Source organism: Lutjanus erythropterus, chromosome 7, assembly GCF_056507025.1.
Source record: "Lutjanus erythropterus isolate fLutEry1 chromosome 7, fLutEry1.hap2, whole genome shotgun sequence".
NCBI lineage: Eukaryota > Metazoa > Chordata > Actinopteri > Lutjaniformes > Lutjanidae > Lutjanus > Lutjanus erythropterus.
Genome location: NC_139323.1, coordinates 32,391,368 through 32,413,870, shown reverse-complemented (window position 1 = coordinate 32,413,870; position 22,503 = coordinate 32,391,368). Strand labels below are relative to the sequence as shown.

The window sequence follows — 22,503 nt, the reverse complement described above, 5'->3', positions numbered from 1 at the left end:
AAAGTGCTTTACAAGGCAGATTAAAGAACAGAGGATCATGTGACAGTACGTGGATCTCTTCTCTTCTCCTCAGCTATGAGCGTTGTCTGCAAACTACAGGTGATCTAACAGGATGTTTGTGTCTCTTCCCGTATATTCTCTGAAGTCTGCTGGAAACTGTCCAATTTGACTGCAGCTTTTTGTCACCACATTCTGTTGCAGCTGCCTAATCTCATCCTCTTTCCAGGCGAGGCACAGTTCATGTCAAACACGCCTATTTTCTGCTTGTGAGCTTCTTCCTGTCTCAGCAGCCAGTGAGTGGGGTCAGTGACAGCGTCAGGAAAGGATCTGTACCTGATCCTGATGATCTCATGGTCTTAAGACATGTTCTTTAAACATTAGGTCACATGTTCAAATCCCCAAGTGAACAACTTTGTCTTTGAAATCATCAGGGTCTGGTCTTTTGATCTAAAAATAGCTTTTTTGCAACCTGCTTGGACCCCATTAATACCTGCTTATACGTCTTGTTATTATAACACATATAACACATGACCTGTGTCAATCTATCCAGAGGCAGAAAAAATAAAAATTACCCTGTGTCTCAAAATCCTATCAACACATCTGCATGTGTTATTTTTCAAAACTTCTCTTTTTACAATGAAGGCTCCTTGATAGCACATTATAAGAGTTAAGAAATATAATTCAGGAAGACGTGAATGTACAAAATATGATGTTGAGATGAGGGAGCATACACTGGCCTTTGAAGATTAAGTGAGAAATATTATCAACCCTTGCTACAGTATCTCAGGACGACAAACCTGATACAGAGAATATCACCTTGTTTTATTTATTTGTCCTTTATATATTTATTTTCTGTTATCAAAAATAGTAAATATAAATTCTTCTCCTTCAAACAATGCATCATAACATTGTTTGAAGGAGAAGAAGAAGAAAACAGTAGAGGGCAGCAATACGCCATTGTAGCGTCTAGCCTGCAAATCCAACGAAGAAGAAGAAGCTTGGTGACGTGATTGCTGTGCGACAGAAACACCGTACATGTAGCATCAGTTACAAGCGACTTTGCAGGATCTTGCTGCTGCCTACGAGATTAAAACGATAATGTGAGTTTTTCTGACGGCCCTGTGAGTATTAAAGTTAATATCTCAGCAGAGAAAAGAGCGTTAAATTCGACGCAGAGCGCCGGAATCTTCCCGTTTCTCCGTTGGTGTAGAAACTGTTAGCTAGCTGTGGTTAGCTGAACTCTGTGATGAGCTGACTTTATTTCTGTCCCGTGTCACTGTTTGTGTCTCTCAGATGATGATGTGACCGACAGCCGGGTGTCGGTGGTGTTGTGGACCGTGGAGCAGTGCATGTCCCGGCGGCCGCAAGAGGTGGAGGAGGGCAGGCGGAGGCTCTAAGCTCTGTGTCGGTGTCCCGGGATGGAGACCTGGACCCCCAACCCCCGAGCCAAGCCCTTCATCCCCCGCCAACAGAGAAGCTTGTACCTCACCTGGAAGTACAAACTGACCAACAAGAGGACGATTCGTCGCTTCTGTCAGGTATTTAACAGTAAAAACACAATCTGTGAAGATCGAGCTAACATTTGTTGTTTGTTTGAGGAGCTGCAGATGGGGCTGCCACCTTCATTGTGGGAAAATAAGGGACACCTCACCAATGGCATCCACGCCCGGGGGGCTCAAATCAAGCAGGGGGTTTGGGGGAAGGCCTACACTCCCTTGAGATGTTGAGTGTTAGATAGAGCTGCCTAATTTCCTGCAGAGATTTCTGCAAGACATTTATTTTAATTACCCAAATAGAGAGTAAAACATAGCGATTAATTCCATTCCAGTGTCCCTGAAAACAATGATTCAACAGTTCTCGATACACTTTAACATTTCACCAGAACTGAGGCCGCTCTGTGTTGAAGGTATCCACTTATGTCAAAAACAGTTCTCCAATAAGTTTATTAGAAATGTTTTATCAGTACAGTACTATCCTAATCAGCTGAGAACTGGATAACAACTGGAATGACAACTCCTGTGGATTCTGTGAGAAGGTTGTTGGGACTGTAGAACAAATTTTCATTCAGTCTGAACCTGTGAAGGAATTTTGGTTTTAATTTTCAAGCAGGCTTCAATCTAAAGATATTTTGTTGCACCCAATAAATGTGATGTTGATAAAAGTTGGAGTATTCATGAAGGAGAAAAGTTTGGATTTTTTGATCAACGACTTGATAGTGTTAGGTAAGCACTTTATTCTGTTTGTGTTTGATATCTAATACACTCAACATGAACACATATTTTTTGAATATTGACTTCATATGCCTTCTTGCCATGAATGTTTGTAAATGGATATTCCTTGACTTTTCCAGCTCTTCAGTTTCTCTGGCATTAAGTTAAGCGTGTCTCCTTCCTTTTTTTTTTATCTTCCTCCTGTATCCTGTCCTTCTCTTTCAGCCACTCCTCCAAGGGTAGCCCACTTGGTGAATCAAAATTCATTGCAAAATCCAACATTTTGAAACAATTCTTTTTTTCTTTTTTCTTTTTTTTGCAGTAATACTGACGAAATAGTATTTTACTGTTGCTTCAAACGTAGCTCAGCCAGTCATAATCAAGGACCAGAACTATCTGTTTTTCAGAGCCTTTTAGTGCTGATGTCATGAGTGTTAGCTGGAGGCAAAACAAAGATAAAAAATCAAAATATTTTAAAAAGTAGTATCAAATGAGGATCAAAATTGAAGTTTCATCTCATACCAGCTGCCACTGCCACTTAAAAAAACCTTAAGATAGCTGTGGTTAAATGCGATAAGATGAAAGCTGAGAGATGTGCGCAAGCAACGACAAAATAAAGAAAACAAACTCACAATATATCAAGAAAGGAAATATTCTCATGCCTATTTTCATTATTAATCCAAAAAAACAATCACCTTCTGAATTCAAGTCTCTGTAGAACACTAAAACGCCCACTAAAAATGTCATGTTTGCCAACTGACAAGGAGTCTATAAAAACGCTTTAACAGGGAAAAATGGAAGAATAGTCATGTCAAACAGAACTACGAAAGCCGTGACTAGTCATGTAATAAGTCAACACTGTATTTTTTTTTTCTTTTTCCCTCCACAGGCTGGCGCTGTGCTGTTTCTGCTGATAACTGTCATAGTCAACATTAAACTCATCTTGGACACGAGAAGAGTCGCTAATGAAGATGCAGCAGCTCAAGAATATGGTGAGAAACGTGTCCAGTGCTCATTCTGTAGCATTGTTCCTTTAACTCTCTGACTAGCACCAAAGCTGCATGACGTATTTTCAGCATTAGGCTAAAATATCACTCTGTGACATTTACCATATTATAGTCACATATTTTTGTAAGTGTTTAGGAAAAATGGTGACTGCATCTTTGTTTGGTCAGACCATCAACTTAACTTTAACCTCCTTAAATACTTAAATAACTTCTGTTTAGTCCAAATGTAGCTCTTGTTGGCAGCTTACTTTAATTCAGAACAGGTTTATTCCACATCTGTTTTAAGGTAAGTCTGTTTGAGTTAAGACAGCTTAAAAGGACATTTAAGTCTCGGACCAAAACTGGCCCAAGATATCTTGTGCATTGTTCATTAACATCAAACATGTATTGTTTAACTTCTACACACTGTTGTAAAAATGTACTGCACCTCATTCTGGCTATACTGTGGAGTAACTAATCTTCGTCTTCTGCTCTTTTAGAGGACGCAATACCTAACATGGAGACGCCACGCAGGCCGGCTAATGGACGCAAGGTCCTGGACATTGAGGTGTACTCCAGCCGCTCCAAGGTCTACGTGGCAGTGGACGGCACCACAGTGAGTTCAACTGCCAGCCCGTTAAAGCTGAAACTCTGTCTCTGACCCACTGAGTGAGTGATAAAGTTACATTATTGGTGGATCAAGGATTGAAGTTTCTCTATTGGCTGCTGGCCTTTCAAAACAAATTGGCATGAACAATGTGCTATTATATGTGAATTAGTGAACGCTCTTGAACATGTGTCTCGATTTTCACATTTATACCTCAGTGTGTTCATGAGTTATTGCAAGTTTTAGAAAAATAGTACAAAAAATAGTAAAAATAGTTTTGATAAAAAAAAAATAATGCAAAACAGATTGATGTAATTAAATTCCTTTGATACATTTAGATCAGCAAAGTCTGTAGATGATTCCGACTCATTTTTTATTTGTCCAATGGTCTGGGAGGAGTTCACCAAAATATATTATAAGAGACATTTTTAAAGCAGACGACCAACTGAGAAAAGATCCAGATGAATTTAGTGCCTAAAATGGCAAAAGAATTTTGAGTCTATACCAAACCATTCTTGAGATAGTTATAGAGTTTGGTGACTTTTCATCTTACAGTTTTTGCTGCACAAAAGTTATTAGCAAAGAAGAAACAGAGGAATAACGAGAGCAAAAACAAGTCTACATAGAGTTAAAACAGCACCTCCAATTATCATATTTTTTGCGCCTAGGACATTTTTCTTGGCACTGTGGTATTGAAAGAGGTGTAGAGTATCATTTCTTTAAACTTTATGTTGTATCAAAGTTTATAATTCTAGTATTGGGACAGCCCTACATGTAAATGCATGGTGAAATCCAGCATACAGGTAAAATACATGTCTTTATCTTCTGCTGCAGGTGTTGGAGGATGACATGCGGGAGCAAGGAAGAGGCATCCATGTAATAGTTCTCAACCAGGCAACTGTAAGAATTTAATGTTATTTCTTCAGTTTTATTGACGATATTTGTTTTTAATTGAAATTAATTCTTCTTCACTGATTTCTTTCATTGTTTCTTTGTGCTGGTAATATTTCTAGCTTGCACTGAATTAATGACAGTTTTGTTCTGTAATGGAAGAAAATGAAAAACTATTAAATGGGGTCAAATTATAAAGGTCAGATAAATCAGTCACTGTCTGTCATTGTGTGTGTCTGTGTGTCAGGGTCATGTGATGGCCAAGAGGATATTTGACACCTACTCTCCCCATGAGGATGAAGCCATGATCCTCTTCCTCAACATGGTGACCCGGGGTCGAGTCCTCATCTTCACCATAAAGGTCAGTCACTGAGTGATTCATCCTGCATTTACGCGTCATACAGACAGATTAAAAGAAAAAATCAGAATGAATTAGAGGAGAAACGTGTTTTTGTCCTGCAGGACGAGGGAACGTTCCACCTGAAGGACGCTGCCAAGAACCTCCTGAAGAGTCTGGGCAGCCAGGTGTCCCTCAACCTCAGCTGGAGGGACATGTGGACGCTGGTGGTGAAGAAAGGAGGTAGAGGAGGAAACTTTCACTTTCTAGTCAACGTAACCCTGTTGAATGGTTTTATGATCAGTAGAGCTGCAGCAATTACTCGATTAATTGATTAGTCATCAACTATTAAATCAATGGCAACTATTTTGATAACTGATGTAATTACAAAAACATCTTAAAAATACATTCCCCAAAATAAATTACCCCGTGTTTAGACCTGTTTTGACCTGTTTGGGGTTCCAGGTCAGGTGTACGGAGAGAAGCACTCAAAGTCTCCAGCTCTGTCCACCTGGGGAGACCCGGTGCTGCTGAAGACCGAGGTGCAACTCACCGCCTCTGAAGGTAAGTTACAGTCCTTGTATGCTTGGACGGGTGTAAAATACGTCTAACTGCTAAAATCAGAGCAGTGAAGATTTCTTATAAATGTCCGACAAATTGAATGCGATGGTCCGTCCTGCAGAGGCGGAGTGTCACTGGGCAGACACTGAGCTGAACAGGAGGAGGAAGATCTTCTGTAGCAAAGTGGAAGGATACGGCAGCATCTGCAGCTGCAAGGACCCGGCGCCCATCGAGTTCAACCCCGACCCTGTAAGACCCACAGCAGGACTCTGCACTTCACTGCCAGATCGATTTTCAGACCGTTTGTATAATTGAGCTGCAACAAATATATGTAGAAATCTTCCCGCAAAGGTTGTCATATGTAGAAAATAAATTTCACTTTACATTTTATTATCAAAATTAAACTTGAGGGCATCAAAATGTCAAACTGACAATGAGTTTTTCCACTCATTAGCTATGTTTTTGTTCTCCAGCTGCCCATCAATAACGTCTTCAGTGTCCCAGTGGCCGTCATAGCAGGAAACAGACCCAACTATCTCTACAGGTAAGATCTGAAAACTCATGTAATAACTGATCAAAAGGATTGTGAAGCTTTTTTTTCCTTTACAACACAATTCAGAAACTGCTCCAAAAAGCTTAAGTTACTGATTTTTCTCTCTTTGACTTTAACTTGTCATCTGTGAAAATATTTGTACTTTGTCAGTATTTAATTGATAAACTACATTCCAGCGTCTGATTTTACCCATAAACAAATGAAGATAAATGAGGCATGCAGACGGTAAATGTTCCCAGATGTAAATTACTTGCTGCTTTACTTGACATTTTAAAATGATTGTACAGAAAATAAGCTCAGTGTATAAATGGACTGACTGCTGTAATGAGCTGCTGTTTTGAAAGCAAGATGAAGAAAGATGGCAGCCCCTCCCCTAAAAGTACATTTGGTATTAATATGAAGGGAAATTACAATGCAGCTGTCCACCTTCCGTTAAATTGAAACAAATCACAGTCAACACACAGCGATAAAGAGACAAAAAGGAAATTGCACTCATTCGTCTCATGTGCGCAAAATAAATTTAGAACCGTTTGTCGTCTGTTTTCAGGATGCTGAGGTCACTTCTCTCAGCTCACGGCGTCAATCCACAGATGATCACGGTCTTCATTGATGGATATTATGAGGTACCGGGATTTTTTTCTTCCTTCTTTTTTCTTTTGAATCATATCCCTCCGGTGTTGGTCAGTACTCCACTCATACCAGTGTTTCTCAAACTTTTTACAGCATGTACCACCTCATAAAATATTGAGCTCTCCAAGTACAACTTTGTACAACATGTACCACAGTTTGAGAATAAAGGACTTATACTAACAATATGGCACCATGTTTGTAAGTCCTCAATACATTGAAGATTAGATGATGGTTGGTTCTTAAACCACACTAACTTAAAAAAAAAAACATTGCCTCAACTCTTCATGATGTTACTTTGAATATGAATGAATGAAAGCTCTTTATTTCGAGCAAAAATTTTGTGACACATGGATGTTAAAAATACTGTGATATTCAACCATATAAACTCCTGATTTTATACTAGTGTAGACAATGTTAGACATGAAAAAACCTTTTAAATAATTGATTTAGTCTGTTTTCCTCTGGTGGCCTGATAAAAACTGTTTTGTGTGTTTTTCAACCCAGGAGCCCATGGATGTCGTTGAGCTGTTTGGACTGAAGGGAGTTCAGCACACGCCAATCAGCATCAAAAATGCCAGAGTGTCTCAGGTAAACACTGGTTAATTAATTTAAATCAGTGACGCCACAGAATTTCGAAGAAAAATAACAGTTAAAGCCATTTTCACTTGGATTTCGTGTCTCCACTGAGTGGATCACTCTGCACTGACAGAGATGAAAATGTGTTCAGCGCTGTTTCAAGTCAGTAAAGTAACTGAGACCTCTCTGTCGCAGCACTACAAGGCGAGTCTGACTGCAACTTTCAACCTTCATCCAGTGAGTACTCCAGTTTCCTTTCTGTCACCACAAACTACAGAAAGTTAGTCTTCTATATAGTTGATGAATGAGCAGTAAGATGTTTGTGGTTTGTGGTTTGTGATGCTCCAAACAAAATCTTTTAAGTATCAAACGGGCCATAAATGAGTGGAGACTTGTTATCCTCTTTTTAGTTTATTTATTGTATTGTTGGTCAGCAGATATCTCTTTACAGCACTGACTCACCATGTGTTACCTTCTGTTTTCATCAGGATGCCAACTTTGCCATCGTCCTAGAAGAAGACCTGGATATCTCCATCGACTTCTTCAGGTACGTCTTTCAGATATGTACACGGAGAGTGGAAATAATAAGTCAACTGATAAATAAGTTGATGTGTGAAACAGCAAACGACAAGGATGTTAACAATCTGTTGACTGTTTCAGTCATTTATCAAGCAACAAGCCAAACGTTTGCAGGTTCCAGTGTCTCAAACAGGAGGATTACTAAATCTTTTTATCACACATGATAATAAATTGAATTCTCGTAGGTTTTGGACTGTTGGTTGGACACAAAGGGCTATTTTAACCATTTGACCACTGTGGCTAGGAGTGGGATTAATTCTCACCAGTTCTCTCTGCCAAGTCCAATGATGCCGGCTGCAATTATTTTTCATGATCAGGCTGCCGTGGGTCAGACATAAATGTGCCATAAGGTCCTAATTATGGCTGAATTTCTAATAATGAAATGGTCCCAGGCGTTCTCAATAGGGCACACTGGCACATAGATTATGAATTAATAGCTGGCTAACATAGTTAATGCACATCTACTGTTGGTCGTCCTTTCTGAATTAACGTGATGAATTATGGGATGATTATTTTTGTCGGCAACGTCCGAAACTTTAAGTGTTACAGTTTGCAGTGAATGATGGGTGCAGGTTGCAACAATAGTAGCAGCAACAGTAGAAGAACAATTTAAACAACAGCATGTGAGTAATATAAAAGATACAGCTTATTATCATTACCAGTGAACACAGCACTGACCTCTTTCAGAATAAAAGCCCAATAACAGTTTAAGTAAAGATAAGCTGGTAAAGTAGGTACGAAAAATGATACTGACTTTGTGGGCCACATGGAACCGTCTAGCGTTTTTACAAATTGTTCAGGAGTTACTGAAGCATAGGCTAACCTTCACCAATGAAAAACAAAGCTCTGCCGAAACCAGTGATGCATCATGTGAATCTAAGCCACTCCCACTGCCACGCCCCATTTTTACCAGTTGACATGAGCAGTTAATCAGCTGTCATCACTAAATAAATCCACTAAGTGTTGTGCAAGTCTGTGAATCCATTTGAAAGTCATGAAACAAACACATATTCACACATACACACACACCTGACCTCCATGCCACATTTCAGCCTCTGTGGCTGCCAAAGAGTGGGAATATTTGTGGACCCAACCACCTGATTGAGCTATGCATCCACTGAGGAAAAAAACAGCAGTTTAATTACAAGCTCCAACATTTTTAAGCACTGGCCCTCATCAGTTGCAGCCCAAAATATAGGAGTTCTCTTTATATTACAGTTCAAGGGTCACTTAAGAAATGAAAAAATCTTTTTGGAATATTACTGTGCCAATGCCGTTTGTACTGCTGGATGACAGAGAATGACAAGACAACCAAAGTTAACTGAATGTACAGAATAAAGCAGCTGTACATTGCAGCTATTTTTAATTAATTTAATCAAAGGTATTCATTGTCATTTATATGGACATAGAGGTTTGTGCTGTGTTTAAGTTGTTTGTTTATGTTAAAATCCAGTAGAGAAAGTCCATAAACCCTCCCAGCTGCCAGAATCACCTCTAGGTGGCAGTAGATCCACAGTGATAAAGCTGCCGCCCGCCTTCCTTTGTTGGACACTCGGCTTTGAACTGTGTATTTTCTGCTGTAAAAGCTCCTGCTCCCCTCGTGGGCTGACCGCCGTGTTTGAAGCACCGACTTCAAAAAGTTCAGAAGCACCCACAGACGTCACCTCGCTCAGTTTTAATGTCAGTTTTCTCTCTGAAACAAGCATCAAACTCTCAGTTAGAGAGCTCTAAAAACCAAACCATGACCTCCTGTTGATGCAAAAAAAAAAAACTGTTATATTTTGTTTACTGCCTTAAACTCAGATCTTTCAGAGTGTCTGTGAGTTCTTACAAAGTCCTGAATTCAATTTTAAATATATCAGAAATATGAAATTACCTTACATTTGAACTGAGCTGCTGCACACACTGTGCCTGTTAAACCTGACAGCTAATTAACCTGCACAGGGTCCCAATTAGTCATATGGAAAGGAAATCTTAATGCTTAGGCAGTTGTGTCCTTCCAACATTGTGTCCATGGTTTGTCTCAATATGTCTTAATATGATAATATCCTCAAGCACAAAGCAGCTCCATGAAGAAATGTTTTTCCCCAGTTTGGTGCAGAGAAACTTGACTGGTCTGCACAGAGCCCTCGGGATGTGAATTAATAAGAATTTATTGATACCAATTCCATGAACAATTCTGCTTATCTCTCCAATTTTTTATTGACTCCCTTATTGATTCCTGATCAATTTTCTGAGTGGGGAAAAAGTAGGGTTGCACTAATGATTATTTCATAAGTGTTGATCACCATTTCCCTCATCTCCAGGTGACATTCTCAAATATCTTGGATTATTGATAAGTTATTTTAATAGTTAACTAACCCAACTCATCGTTGCAGCTCTAAAAAATACTAAAACTTGGCCCACACAGAGATAATACAGTGGAGCACTGCTGTCATCTTTCTTTGTGAAATGAAGCCACACTTTGGACCATTTCTGTCTCTCCGCTATGCAGAGCTGGGTGCAGTATTCAGCTTTTTTCAGTGAAAATGAAAGTTGTGATCCACTAATGTTGCTGCTGCTTTTCTGTTTTTTTTCCTGCAGTTTTCTGAGTCAGACCATCCACCTGCTGGATGAAGATGACAGCCTGTACTGTATCTCAGCCTGGAACGACCAGGTGAGTGTCGCCACCTACTCACACCGTACCTGCCCTCCACTGTTCCTCTGTCTTCTCTTTATCCTTTTCTGTAACTTGCCTATTAAAGATGTGCAGAGACATTAGTAATATTATCTGTATCTGTATTCAGATAGTAGACCAGAAGTGGGTGTGGTTTGGTTTACACCAGAAATCATATTACATTTTGGCAAATGTTGAATTTTGTAAACTAATATTCATTGGCACTGCAACTGTTGTCCCTCCAAAGCGTCAAGGTGATTTAATATCAGTATATTATTAATACTGTACTTTTAATCTCTCCCTCTTTTCTTTAATTTTAATTTTTAATTAAACTGAGTTTTATTAACTGAACCCTACCAACAACAACAACAACAACAACCCTTTTTATGAATCAAACGATTCTGTTTTACATTGGAATAGGGCTACAATTAACAATTATTTTCATTATTGATTATTTTCTCAATTAATCGATTAGTTGTTTGATCCATAAAATGTCAGAAAAAATGTCGATCAGTGTTTCCTAAGTCCCCACGTGACGTCCTCAAATGTTTTGTTTTGTCCACAAGCCAAAGATATTCAGTTTTTCATAAAAGAAAGCACCAGAATATATTCAGATTTATAATAATAATATAATAATATATTTTATTTTAATTAAAGTATTTGTGTAAAAATGCGCTTAGATAAAAGTAAAAAGTAGTGTTTTTTAATGATACATTTTGTTTTCTTTCTAAAATAGTAGCATATTTGGATAGATGAAATGTATTATTTGAATAACGTATTTGTATTTGGTTGCATCCCTTTTGTCTATTTAAAAGTCTGTTCAGGCTTGTTTTTTTTATGAGAGTTTAGCGTGTCTCTCCACATGTTGTTCCTCCTGTTTTCATCCCACACCTTCTCTTTAACACATGTGGCTTCAGTCAGACAGGAACAAGCATTGACGACCTCCAAGATATCATTAACCTGTCTCTGTTGACATGCAGCTGTGTGTGTCTTCAGCTGTTAAAGGTTGCGTAACTGACATCTGAAGGTCTGAACATCTTCGGAGGTTTTTGGATTGTTTGGTGTGACCTGAACAATGAAACATGTGATGATGTGGTCTATCAGTTTTCTTGTAACCCGAGGGTGTAACTGAACATCGTCCACAGAAAACAGCTGAACAAGTCTCCAGTTTCTTATTCATTTCCTACCAACTGAATCACCTGAAGGCTCAGGTGCTCTCAGAAAAGTTGCATGTGTCCCTGACAGCTGCTGCTGTTGTGGTTGTCGTTGTTGTTTCAGGGTTACGAGCATACAGCGGAGGACCCGGCCCTGCTGTACAGAGTGGAGAGTATGCCCGGCCTGGGCTGGGTGTTGAAGAAGAGCCTCTACAAGGACGAACTGGAGCCAAAATGGCCGACACCTGAGAAGGTGCAGGATTTATCCTTTCTGTATTTAATTTACCAGTGCTTTTGGATGATTACCTTCCTTTCTCTGTTGAATATACTTCTGTCAATCTAGTAGTTGGTGGAGACCAAACCAGAGCTTAAAGGAGAGAGAATAGTGGGCTGTTATTTATCAGGTGAACACAAACCATCAAATTCTCCATAAAAATTTTATAAGGTGATCATTTCTTTATATAGGTTTTTGCGCTGCCTCCAAGTGGTCAAAAAATTTAGTAATGTAGGTTTAAAGGGAAAATCGCCTATTTTAATATTGATGTTCAGCCAGTGCTTATGAAAAATGTAGTCAATTGAAGCAATAAATTTCTCGTTGCTGCTATATTGACTATGGTTGGGCGATTGGACAAATATATCTCCAGACGCTGATGGATGAGCTGACGATGTCCGGCTGGGAAATTCTCCCAACCATAATATTGACCAAGATAAGCGAGTTCTAATGCTGTAAAATCTGTTATTCTATCTGAATGCATGCACAATATGGATTTTTTTTTTTTCAGCCAATATCTATGACCAGTAATTACCTGCTCCTCATTTCTAATACCAACAAGAGTGCTAACGTCACCTAACCAAATATAACTGACATTATTTATCAGATTAAAAACAATAAAAACTGCCTGAAAGGAGGGAAATCGGTCTAAAAAAATTGGTATAATTTGGAAAATAGTCAGCACTGTGAATGTGCAGTCTACACAAGTTGCAGCAAAGGATTTAAAACATGAAAATAAAACACCTGCACGGTCCTTTAAATGTGTAAGAGATTGTATTGAAGTTGTTGTGACCTGTGTGTGTTGTAGCTGTGGGACTGGGACATGTGGATGCGAATGCCGGAGCAGAGGAAAGGCAGAGAGTGCATCATCCCCGACGTGTCCCGCTCTTACCACTTTGGCATCATTGGCCTCAACATGAACGGCTATTTTCATGTAAGATGTGAAAAAAAAAATGCTGATAGAAGTTAAAACTGTATTCCAGGACGACACAATTCTGTTATACCATTTTTATAGGATCTAAAACAAAATAGTTACTTTAAAGTCTTAATAATTAAACATATGTTAAAACCATAAAGCTGTAATGCAGTTAGCAGTAGTTTTCTATGATAATTTTGTTCAAACTAACAAAGGAGGAGGAGTCTATTAGCCGTGTAGCAGTTAAATGACATTAACACACTGTCTAAATGAAGCGTTTCCTTCCTTGCAAGTGTGAGACATTTCTGATTATACTTTGTGCCTCTGTCTTTTTGTCTCATAGGAGGTATATTTCAAAAAGCACAAGTTCAACACTGTTCCCAACGTGCAGCTGAAGAGTGTGGACAGGTGTGTTTGCTCAGGTTACGTGATTTCTTCTTTATTTGTTGTTTAGTTTCTTGAGCGGTTTGTGGGGTTTGGCAGCCCGCTGACTCTGTGGCTCTGTGTTCTTGTTCTTCACAGCTTAAAAAAAGATGCTTATGAAGTGGAGATCCAAAACCTGCTGAAGTGAGTGAGACGCTGGGCCTGGAGATGATTTAGATTACAGTACGAAGTTTAAACTTATGTTACACAGTTTATGGTGTGTGTGTGATCCCAGGGAAGCAGAGGTGCTGGACCACAGTAAGAACCCATGTGAAGACTCGTTCCTGCCAGATTCTGAAGGGAAGACCTACGTCATGTTCATTAAAATGGAGACAGAGACAGACACATCCACCTGGACAGAGCTCGCCAAGGTACCCAATCAGAGCAGCAGAACTGATTGTAGCTTGCAGTTGATAGATAATCCTTGATCGTCAGCTAGGAGTGGTTCAAGTGATAAAAGTAGTTCACCTAAAAATGAAAATTCAGTCATCTACTCACCCTCACCCTCATTGATATTGTCTCTTTAACTTCTCATCTTTGTCACACGAAAAAAAATAGTTCCAAATATGTTTTATGTTTTTGGTAAATGAAACGAACCACAGCCTGCATGAGGAACAGGATCATAGAAATCATTCTCGTCTCTCTCCATCGTCTCCTCAGTGCCTCCATGTTTGGGACCTGGATGTTCGAGGATACCACAGAGGCCTGTGGCGGCTCTTCAGAAAAAGGAATCACGTCTTGGTGGTGGCCGTGCCGATCTCCCCTTACTCGTAAGTAAAGCTCAAATTGACACCCAATATCGTATAAACATAGTGGCCTCCTTATGTTTCTGAGAGTATTTTAAGACCATAGGGTTCAGTTTCAAATTTGTCTGACTGATTTTGGTTTCCAGAGGCTTTAATAGTTTCTTTGTTTAAAAGTTGTACATTTCAGTCCCACTCTGTCTAGTTAAATTACCACAGCCTCAAACGCTGTTGAAGTTACTTACTGAAACTTTAGCCAGAGCTTCCCAGTGTTGTTTATAGTCTTATTTTAGTTTAATTCTATTTAAGCAACAATTATTATGATATTTTCTTCACTAAAACTTTGATAAGAGAAACTGTAAAAATCCTCATCCACAGCAGCAAACCCACAAAATATCTGCCTTTTCATTCTTTACCACCTAACACTGTCCGTCCACTCTCTGTCCTCCTGTTTGTCCACTTCTTTGTCTCGTGACCAGCGTGAAGAAACCAGCCAGTCTCACTCCCATTCACTTAGAGCCTCCGCCCAAAGAAGAAGGAGCACCGGTGGAGCAGATGTAGACGTGATGTTACAAACACACACACTCTTCAGCCAGCCCAGGCCTTAACTCTTCTTCTCTCTCCACCAACAACCACTAATAATCCAGCCTGGGAACCACAACTGAAAAATTGACTTTTCCTAGATGTTGAACTTGTGTTCAAGGGGATACCTGGGAAATGGAGTCCTACATTTTTTTTCTTTTTTTTTTTTTTTTTTAAACGAAAGAGGGATTAACACTACAATCTGCACTACTAAATCTGTCCAGCTGTGGATCAGGAACGGTGACGCTAAAACCAGTTTCCTTTAAACGTGACTGTACAACCAAAACACTACACAGCTGTCAACAGCTGTCCTTTCTTGTTTCCGTGGCAACTATGGGTCGAGTCGTGGTCCACTAAATATCAGTCCAACCTATGACTTTTCAACAAGAACGGTACAAATCAAACACACACTCATCAGACTTAAGCCAGTTTTCTTCTTAGTTTGTTGTGTGTTTTTTTTAACTACTGAGTGCTTTGGCCATTTTGTACATACGTTTTAACTTATCTATTTATTTTACATCCGTCTATCAAGAAGGGGTTCGGTGGTTTGTTTTGCTTTTTTTAAAAGATCCACTTTTATCAAGATAAATGCATTTTTTAAGAGCCTAACGTTTACAGATAATGAAATAATAATGTATATACATGCCTATATATATTTTTTGATGAAAAATTTAAAGGGTCAGCATATTTTTCAGCGTTAGATTTTGAGTTTGAGTGAAAGAGTTGATTACAGCCCTGTGGGCTTTTACTATTAATGACTGCTTGGGTCAGTGGCTTCGTATCAGGTTTCATGACGGAAACTCAGTGGTGGCTGAAAGAGACAAGAATGAGAAAATAGTTTTTTAGTCCACAAAACACTGCTGGAGTTTACAGAAAAAAACAGAGTTGCAGAATCTCCCAAACAGTGTAAGTGAATGGTGACCAATTTTCAAACAGAATAAAAACAAATGCCTGCTCGTCAGGTGTAATCCAAGTCTACTAAAGCCTCGTAAAACACATAAACCCGACAGAAAAACATGTTAAACTCACCACACCCATCTTTGTGGTTCTTTTCACCAACTCTGGTTTGGGGGAAATAAATCCTTAATTGGTCAAATTAGATGGCAGCATTGCATGTCTGGGTATGACACGCCCACTTTTCAACTTTGAAATCAAATTCCTCCCGATGTTTTGCACCGCCTGCCTGCCATTTTTCCCCTTTAAATTCAGGAAACATACCTGCCAGTTCTGCTCATATTTTTGTGCCCACTGCAGCGCTGCATTTGCTTCCTAAATGGACCTTATGTGTCGAAAACATTCTCGTTCTCTCAGCACACAGAGTTTTGGCCTCCCTCAGCCACCACAGACACTCGAACAGAAAGTAGTGACTTTAGCGGGTTATACACTCGTCACGTAGACGGAGCCCATCTGGGGGATTTGCAGGCTGCAGGTTACTTCAAGGTAACATTACTTTACTGAAATCAGAAGCAACAGACAGATATTTAAATGATCCTCATGTATTTAATGAGTTAAAACATCTGCTGACCAGAAAATAGCAGCTGCGTTAACGTGTCTTCACAGCTAACAATGTGAGGAAGGTATTTGTTCTGTCATTTGCCTTATTTTTCATCGTGTCCTTCATCTGTGGTGGAAATGTTGAGAGGTTTGTTCTAAAATATCACCTGTTAGTTGTCAGCAACCAAATCGATACTCCAAGATTTGACGATGACATGGTGAAAATCTTACTTTTATTCTCATTAGACAAATGTTCCTGTGGCTCCAGCTGACAACAAGAAACACTAAAATCCTGGATAATCTCTTGAGCTATTGATGAGCAGAATCAGTAATAAAATCAAAACACTAAGCAGGTTATACACCGAATAAGCTGTTTATAACACTATATGGCAACTATAAGCAAACTTAAGGAGATTTGTGAGTGTTTATTCGTGTATGTCAGCAATTATAACTCTTCACAAAGCATCTAATAAATGCTAGAGAGCACAGTGTAACAGCTGTATTCCTACATATATACATAATGATATATGCTTACACACATGCAGAGTCTGTCAGTGTGTTGTAAAGCATTTATTAACTCTTTGTACACGAGTACAGCAGTTTCAGATTCAGAAGTTATAGTTATTGGCAAATACATTATCAAACACTCATTGAAAGTGCTTATAACTACATTAGTGTTACATATATTTATCAACTATTAATATACAGCACTGTAAAAATAAACTCAAAATTTCAAGGCCACTTCAATAGCGTTTTCAGCTCAGTTTTGAAAAACGTTTTACCAAGTAATAGTGCTTTGTTGAGCTAATTCACTTTTCTTCTTTAGATAAACTTGAATCTAAGTTTTAGAAACCCCAAAAACTTGTATTTCAAAAATTGTTGACTAACATATTGACGTGAAAGTGGAAAATGGTTAACCCAAATAATGACAAATCAGGTTAACAGCTCACTGTGAACAAGTTTTGAAATACATTTTTTTGGCTTCAAAAACTCAGAAAAATCAAAACTTGTTTTAGTTTATTTCAGAGTTAAGAGTTCTATTCAAATTTTACTCTTTTTACTGTGTACTTAAATATATTTTTCAGGATTATAAAAATCTAAGCTGTGTTCTCACCATTTTAAGTAAAGAGATTTAACCGCGGCTGTTAGGTGATTTCCAGCTGACATAAACACTGTACCGACTAAATGAATGAGTGTGTGCAGCTCGATCAGTATTTGTAGAGTGGTTTGATTTTTGTGGTTGTGTGTATTTTTGTCTTCATAAAACTACATATTTAATAAATCTGCAGTCAGATGATCCTGTCAGACAGAACCACTTACTCAACAGTATTGCAGCCCGTGTCGTGACTGATTCAATGTCCATTGGTGTCCTGGAAATTTCAGTTTGGTTTCAAGAAAATGAAGATGTAGAATCTGCCCACTTTTTAAGCTACTTTTTCATTTCACGGTAGTTTTTGTGTGTGTGCTTCTCTTAGTGGAATCGAGAGGATAAAACCGAATCATTGTCTCCTCAGCAATACAGTTCGTTTTGTTAAACGCTGTGAGATGACTGAAAAATACTGGAAGGTACGCTGTGTGTTTGACAGTGTGGATCTGTGGACACTCTCTTAAGTTTCTGATGCAGTTTGACATATGTATGAGTTTCTTTACCTTTTGTCATGGAAATGAATAAAGATGTTCTTTTTTTTTACTGAGGATTCTGTGTTTTTCATTCATACACATAATTCATAGAGAAGGGTTTATCATTAGTGCATATTATTCATGGAATAAACCTGGAGTTATTGTTATTCTTAGTTCAGATTTGTGTACTTGTATAGCCTCGTGCTGGCTGTGGATTTCCCTGGAGAACTCCAGGCAAAGCAACGGTGAGAGGAAATATATGCAGCGAGGGAAATGTATGCAAATCCTCAGGGCTCTGTGGGTTGTCCTGGTCTACCAAGGACAAATGTGGCTTCCTGCCCTTTGAGCTCTGACTTTCATAACCCGTGATGTAATAAAGCACAAAGGACTGGGCTCCAGGGCTACTGTACAGCGGCAAAGTCCAGTTATTATAAAAAAAACCTTTTGATTTTATTACATTTTGAATCTATTAAAAGCCTGAGTTTTACCTTTTCAGAGGTGATTTTTCTCACTTTCCAAGAGGCTTTTAATTCTGCTTTGCTTCAACGTGGAACAGTCTGCAGAGACTTAAAACACTCTGTGCTATAATGCACCGCAGACATTTAAAAGTCTTGGGGTGTGCAAAGAGTCCAACTGAATTCCTATTTAAAACGCACATAGGATTACAGTCCCTCTTCCCAAGAGTCAAGGCAGCTCAGGCAGGCTGCAGGAACCCTGCAGGAGTACGAGATGTGTGCAACATTGTTTGACAAAAACAAGTGAGGACAAATCCTCGATTGTAAGTTAATAAGCTGTTTATAACAACATCAGTTTCCTGTCACTGTAAAGTTAAGCCTGTTATCCTGAAAACAAAAGCCCACTGCTCTGAAAATACACACTCTACGGTTTTGCACAATTTAACATCTACTCTACTCCACCCTCCACTTCTGCATTAATTTTTAACTCTTATTAATGTGAAACAGGCAAAAAACAGTTATTCCAGTCCAGAATAGAAATTTCAAAGGGGGACACCACCAATGTGACGTTAGAGAAGCGAGTATTTCAACTTAGCATGTTTCCTTGATCTCTGATAACACATGATGATCATTTTATGTATTTACAGTGAATATATACAGTTTTTTCCTTTATATTGCTACAGGTGAAGAAACATGAGCAAATGAGCAAATCCATGTTAGTAACTTTTTTGCATCTTACAATTAATCTCATAATTTTATATCTGACCACCTGTGTTCCCAGATCGTAACAATCAACCTGGTACAACATTATTATTACTGATGCAAACGCTGTTGAAACTATGAACATAGGAACCAAGCTGTAATCAAGTAGAATTAAAACATTACTGAAACCTCTCAGAGTGTGTGAGCACCATCCATCCTTTATCCATCTCATCAGCAGGGACCACACGGGTGTTCATCAAGTCTGTCGTGTGTTTGTGAGCTGATGTCACTGTTTGTGTTTATGAACCTGTCAGCTGGAAACATTTACATCAGCTCTGATTAAGATGGATTTTCTCACTGAATGGAGGGTAATAGTAATTGCATGTGTTCCTCTGTGTGTCTGTGTGTGTGTGTGTTGTGCACTAACTGACAGTCCCAACAGGGTCGTGTAGCTTTTTTTCACATGAAGCATTTGTTTGATTGTCACACTCACACACACACACACACACACACACACACAGAAACATGTCCGTCATCAGCGGCTCCAGCTCCAAACCCAGTCATTTGTGCCTGTCAGTCAGAAGTCGGTGGTTCATATCGTGTGTCTGTGTGTGTGTGTTTGCCGCCTTTTAAATGTCATTTTTGACCTATTGAGCATTCTGATGAGCCGAGCTCAGAGGCTGATGGCTGAGATGTAGATGGAATATTGATTTTGTGTGTGTGTGTATGTGTGTGTGTGTGTGTGTGGGTGGGTGTGTGTGAGTGCTGGGGGTTATTGTTAAACATGGAGCTCGGCAGCACTGAGATGATGACAGATTTAACTCTAAATACCTCGCAGGTTTATAATTGGATGGAAGAACGAACATGGTTTGTCTTTTTGCTGCCTTTCTCTGCATTTCAACAAGCCTTACTGCCACAACACACAACAGTTCATAGTCACAGCAGAACACATGAAACAAAGGTTATTTTCTGTCGGTGTATATTTAAACACATGTTAAAAATAGCAAGAATGTGCATCGTTAAACCAAAAGCAGTGAGCTGAAAGACGTTAAAAAGCTCTGCAGAATTTGGTGACAGTTCTCTGTGGGTTCGTCACCTTTTTACAGTATGCGTTGACATTTCATCCTTTGTTGACATAAAAATATTGATGAGTGCAGTTTGACATTATGGAGTGACATTATGGTCACCAAACTCATGTTTAAGTTTTATTGTTGCTGTGGCAACGGCTGTGCACGTAGGTGATGTTGCTCCTTACAATTTTTTTTGCTTTCGTAACCAACTTTTCTTGGTTGTTAGTGTTTACCTGACCTTAATAGGGCTTCGCAATTTGGTAAGAAAAACTTATACTGTGATTATTTTGACTGATACCATACGATTAATGGTAATGATCAGTTCTGCATCACAATTTTCATGTTCACTGATAAAAAAAACTATTACAATTGTGCTGATGAGAAATTTATTGAGGTCTGTACCAAACAAACAAATGTTTTCTTTTATCTGGAGAGCAAGAGTTGACAGCGCCTCACTGTAACACTGCTACATTTTACCTTTTGCAAAAAATTGCGATTTGGTTCTGGTTCTGCGATTTTGATATCACCCTTGGCCACTTTCTGCAATTATTTGTGCAGCCCTAATGGGTAATAGGTGGGCTACAACTTCTCTGTCTTTCTTGTCTTAGCACTCCACTCTGTTGCACTCATAATTTTTCCCAACAAAACAATGGCAGGTAGGAATTAATTAACTAATAGTCAAGAGGACATAAAGAGTCTACTTGTATACTACACATGAAAATATATATGTGAAATAATAGCAATGAGATAATAATATATTTACCAGTAACTTAATTTTGTGCATAATAATACTGTGGAAATATTACAACTGAATTACATAACATACAAAATGCACTGGACAGCTTAATAAGAAAAACAAAATTGGTGCAGCATCTCAAGTAAGAATAATAACCCCAAAATATAATGTGCACAGTTTTAAGGTTGCACCTTTTTCCTTAAATCCATTGTTTTTTTTCTGCTTCATTGCTGAAATACTCATCACCTTTAACTGAGAGATGATGTCTGCAGGCTGCAGACAAAACAAACACCAAAGAGGTGAAATACAGAGATTAATGAGAGAACATGATGTGGCACTGAAAGAAGTTCTAAAATAAAAATTAAAATCACTGATAGATTAAACTTCATGGCAGTCTGAAATAAGGTAAGAAAAAATAGGAAAGTAAAATCTGATTTTATATTGATTGATATGGGAGAACCTAAAGTGGTTGACAGGAAAACATCATATTATTAATGAAAAGCACCTTGAAATCTACATGGTTGACAGTATTACACAGAATAAAGCTTAATTTTGTGGAATCAGTACAGTCTCTACACTAATTCACTAAATATGATGCAGTCAGTCTGTGTTTGAGATCGAGGAAACTTCTGAAACAAAAGTAAGAATGAGAAGAATTAAAAAAGGATTCCAAAGCCAAAGATGCGTGCAGACTGGACACAATGTACCCGACCAATGTACTCTGGTTACTTTCAGCTTGACATAAATTCAAAAGATGCTCTATAGAATTATTCCCAGTTCTAAGTGTATGTAAATAACTGTATATATTGTTTTATGTTTTTATTCTATTCTGAATCAAATTTAATTTTCTATACTGCATCTGTGTGTAGCATGAAGGAACTACAATTCTAATTTCGTTATATAAACCTATGATACCTTGAACTTTTTTCATAGAAATGACATGTGCTAGGAAGAATCACTCTCTGCTTTTAGTGCCACTCCCTTTGTGTTCTTTTTCTTTTCTTCATTTCTGTCTCCCTTCTTTGCCCCAACTTTCTCTCTTTCTCCTTCTCTTCTGTCGAACAGAAACATTTTGACAAAGCGTCTGGTTTCTGCTTCAAGGTTTGTGAATAAAGCACTTATTCAGGAGCGATAGATAACCTGCTGCATGGCAGAACAATGCTCCGCCTCCCGTCTATTGACAGGCCTTTTATTGGTCAATATTTACCCAGCCTCGTGTCACAATGCATGCAATCTTCAAGGGCAGGAGACGGAACATTAATGAATAGCATAAAGGACAAAAGAGCTCTGCTTCCTTTCACATGCACGACCTGTCAGGCTGTAAATGCATGTAAAGCAGGGCAGTACAGTCTGGTTAATATTGAAAACGCAGACAATTATCATCCTATAGAGAAGCAAAACAACCAAACTTTTGTTGATTTGTATCTTTTTGCGGTCATTTCCGTCAATTATTTAATTTTGGGTTGTATGTAAAGTGACCAGAAGTCCCCAAAGATTCAGGATAGTCCCGAATTATAAGCAGGTGTCCTGAATCCTGTCCTGTTTGTCCAAGAAATTAACTGTTATAGATATGAACATATGAATCTGTGAAAGTTTTCAATCAAAATAAGCCAGGCTTTTCTTTTATCCACGCTGGTGGAAAGCCCCTCAGCAGTCCCTGTGCAACTGCACTTCACTCAGGCCAGGTGCATCTTACTGAGCAATCAGAGACGGGAAGAGCTGAGAGGACAGAATAAAAAAAAAGAGGACAG

General features: G+C 38.7%; 1 protein-coding gene across 1 annotated transcript; it reads left to right on the top strand.

Moving 5' to 3' along the window:
- The first annotated feature begins 965 nt into the window (after positions 1–965).
- Positions 966–15,502, top strand: pomgnt1 (protein O-linked mannose N-acetylglucosaminyltransferase 1 (beta 1,2-)). Its single transcript, XM_084722284.1, has 22 exons — positions 966–1,100; positions 1,294–1,538; positions 3,100–3,202; positions 3,697–3,812; positions 4,638–4,703; positions 4,942–5,055; positions 5,157–5,274; positions 5,497–5,595; positions 5,714–5,841; positions 6,066–6,136; positions 6,693–6,768; positions 7,280–7,363; positions 7,547–7,588; positions 7,840–7,898; positions 10,514–10,586; positions 11,865–11,993; positions 12,820–12,945; positions 13,271–13,335; positions 13,450–13,494; positions 13,586–13,721; positions 14,011–14,120; positions 14,573–15,502. The coding sequence occupies exons 2-22, from the start codon at positions 1,419–1,421 to the stop codon at positions 14,652–14,654; spliced, it is 1,962 nt and encodes a 653-aa protein (XP_084578410.1). The 5' UTR covers positions 966–1,100; positions 1,294–1,418; the 3' UTR covers positions 14,655–15,502.
- Positions 15,503–22,503: the final 7,001 nt, after the last annotated feature.

Excerpts from the sequence above, each read along its gene's own strand:
- pomgnt1 (XM_084722284.1), top strand. The coding sequence starts at position 1,419 with ATGGAGACCTGGACCCCCAACCCCCGAGCCAAGCCCTTCATCCCCCGC. Across the intron at positions 4,704-4,941 it reads TAGTTCTCAACCAGGCAACT|GGTCATGTGATGGCCAAGAG; the intron begins GTAAGAATTTAA and ends TCTGTGTGTCAG. Across the intron at positions 11,994-12,819 it reads AATGGCCGACACCTGAGAAG|CTGTGGGACTGGGACATGTG; the intron begins GTGCAGGATTTA and ends TGTGTGTTGTAG.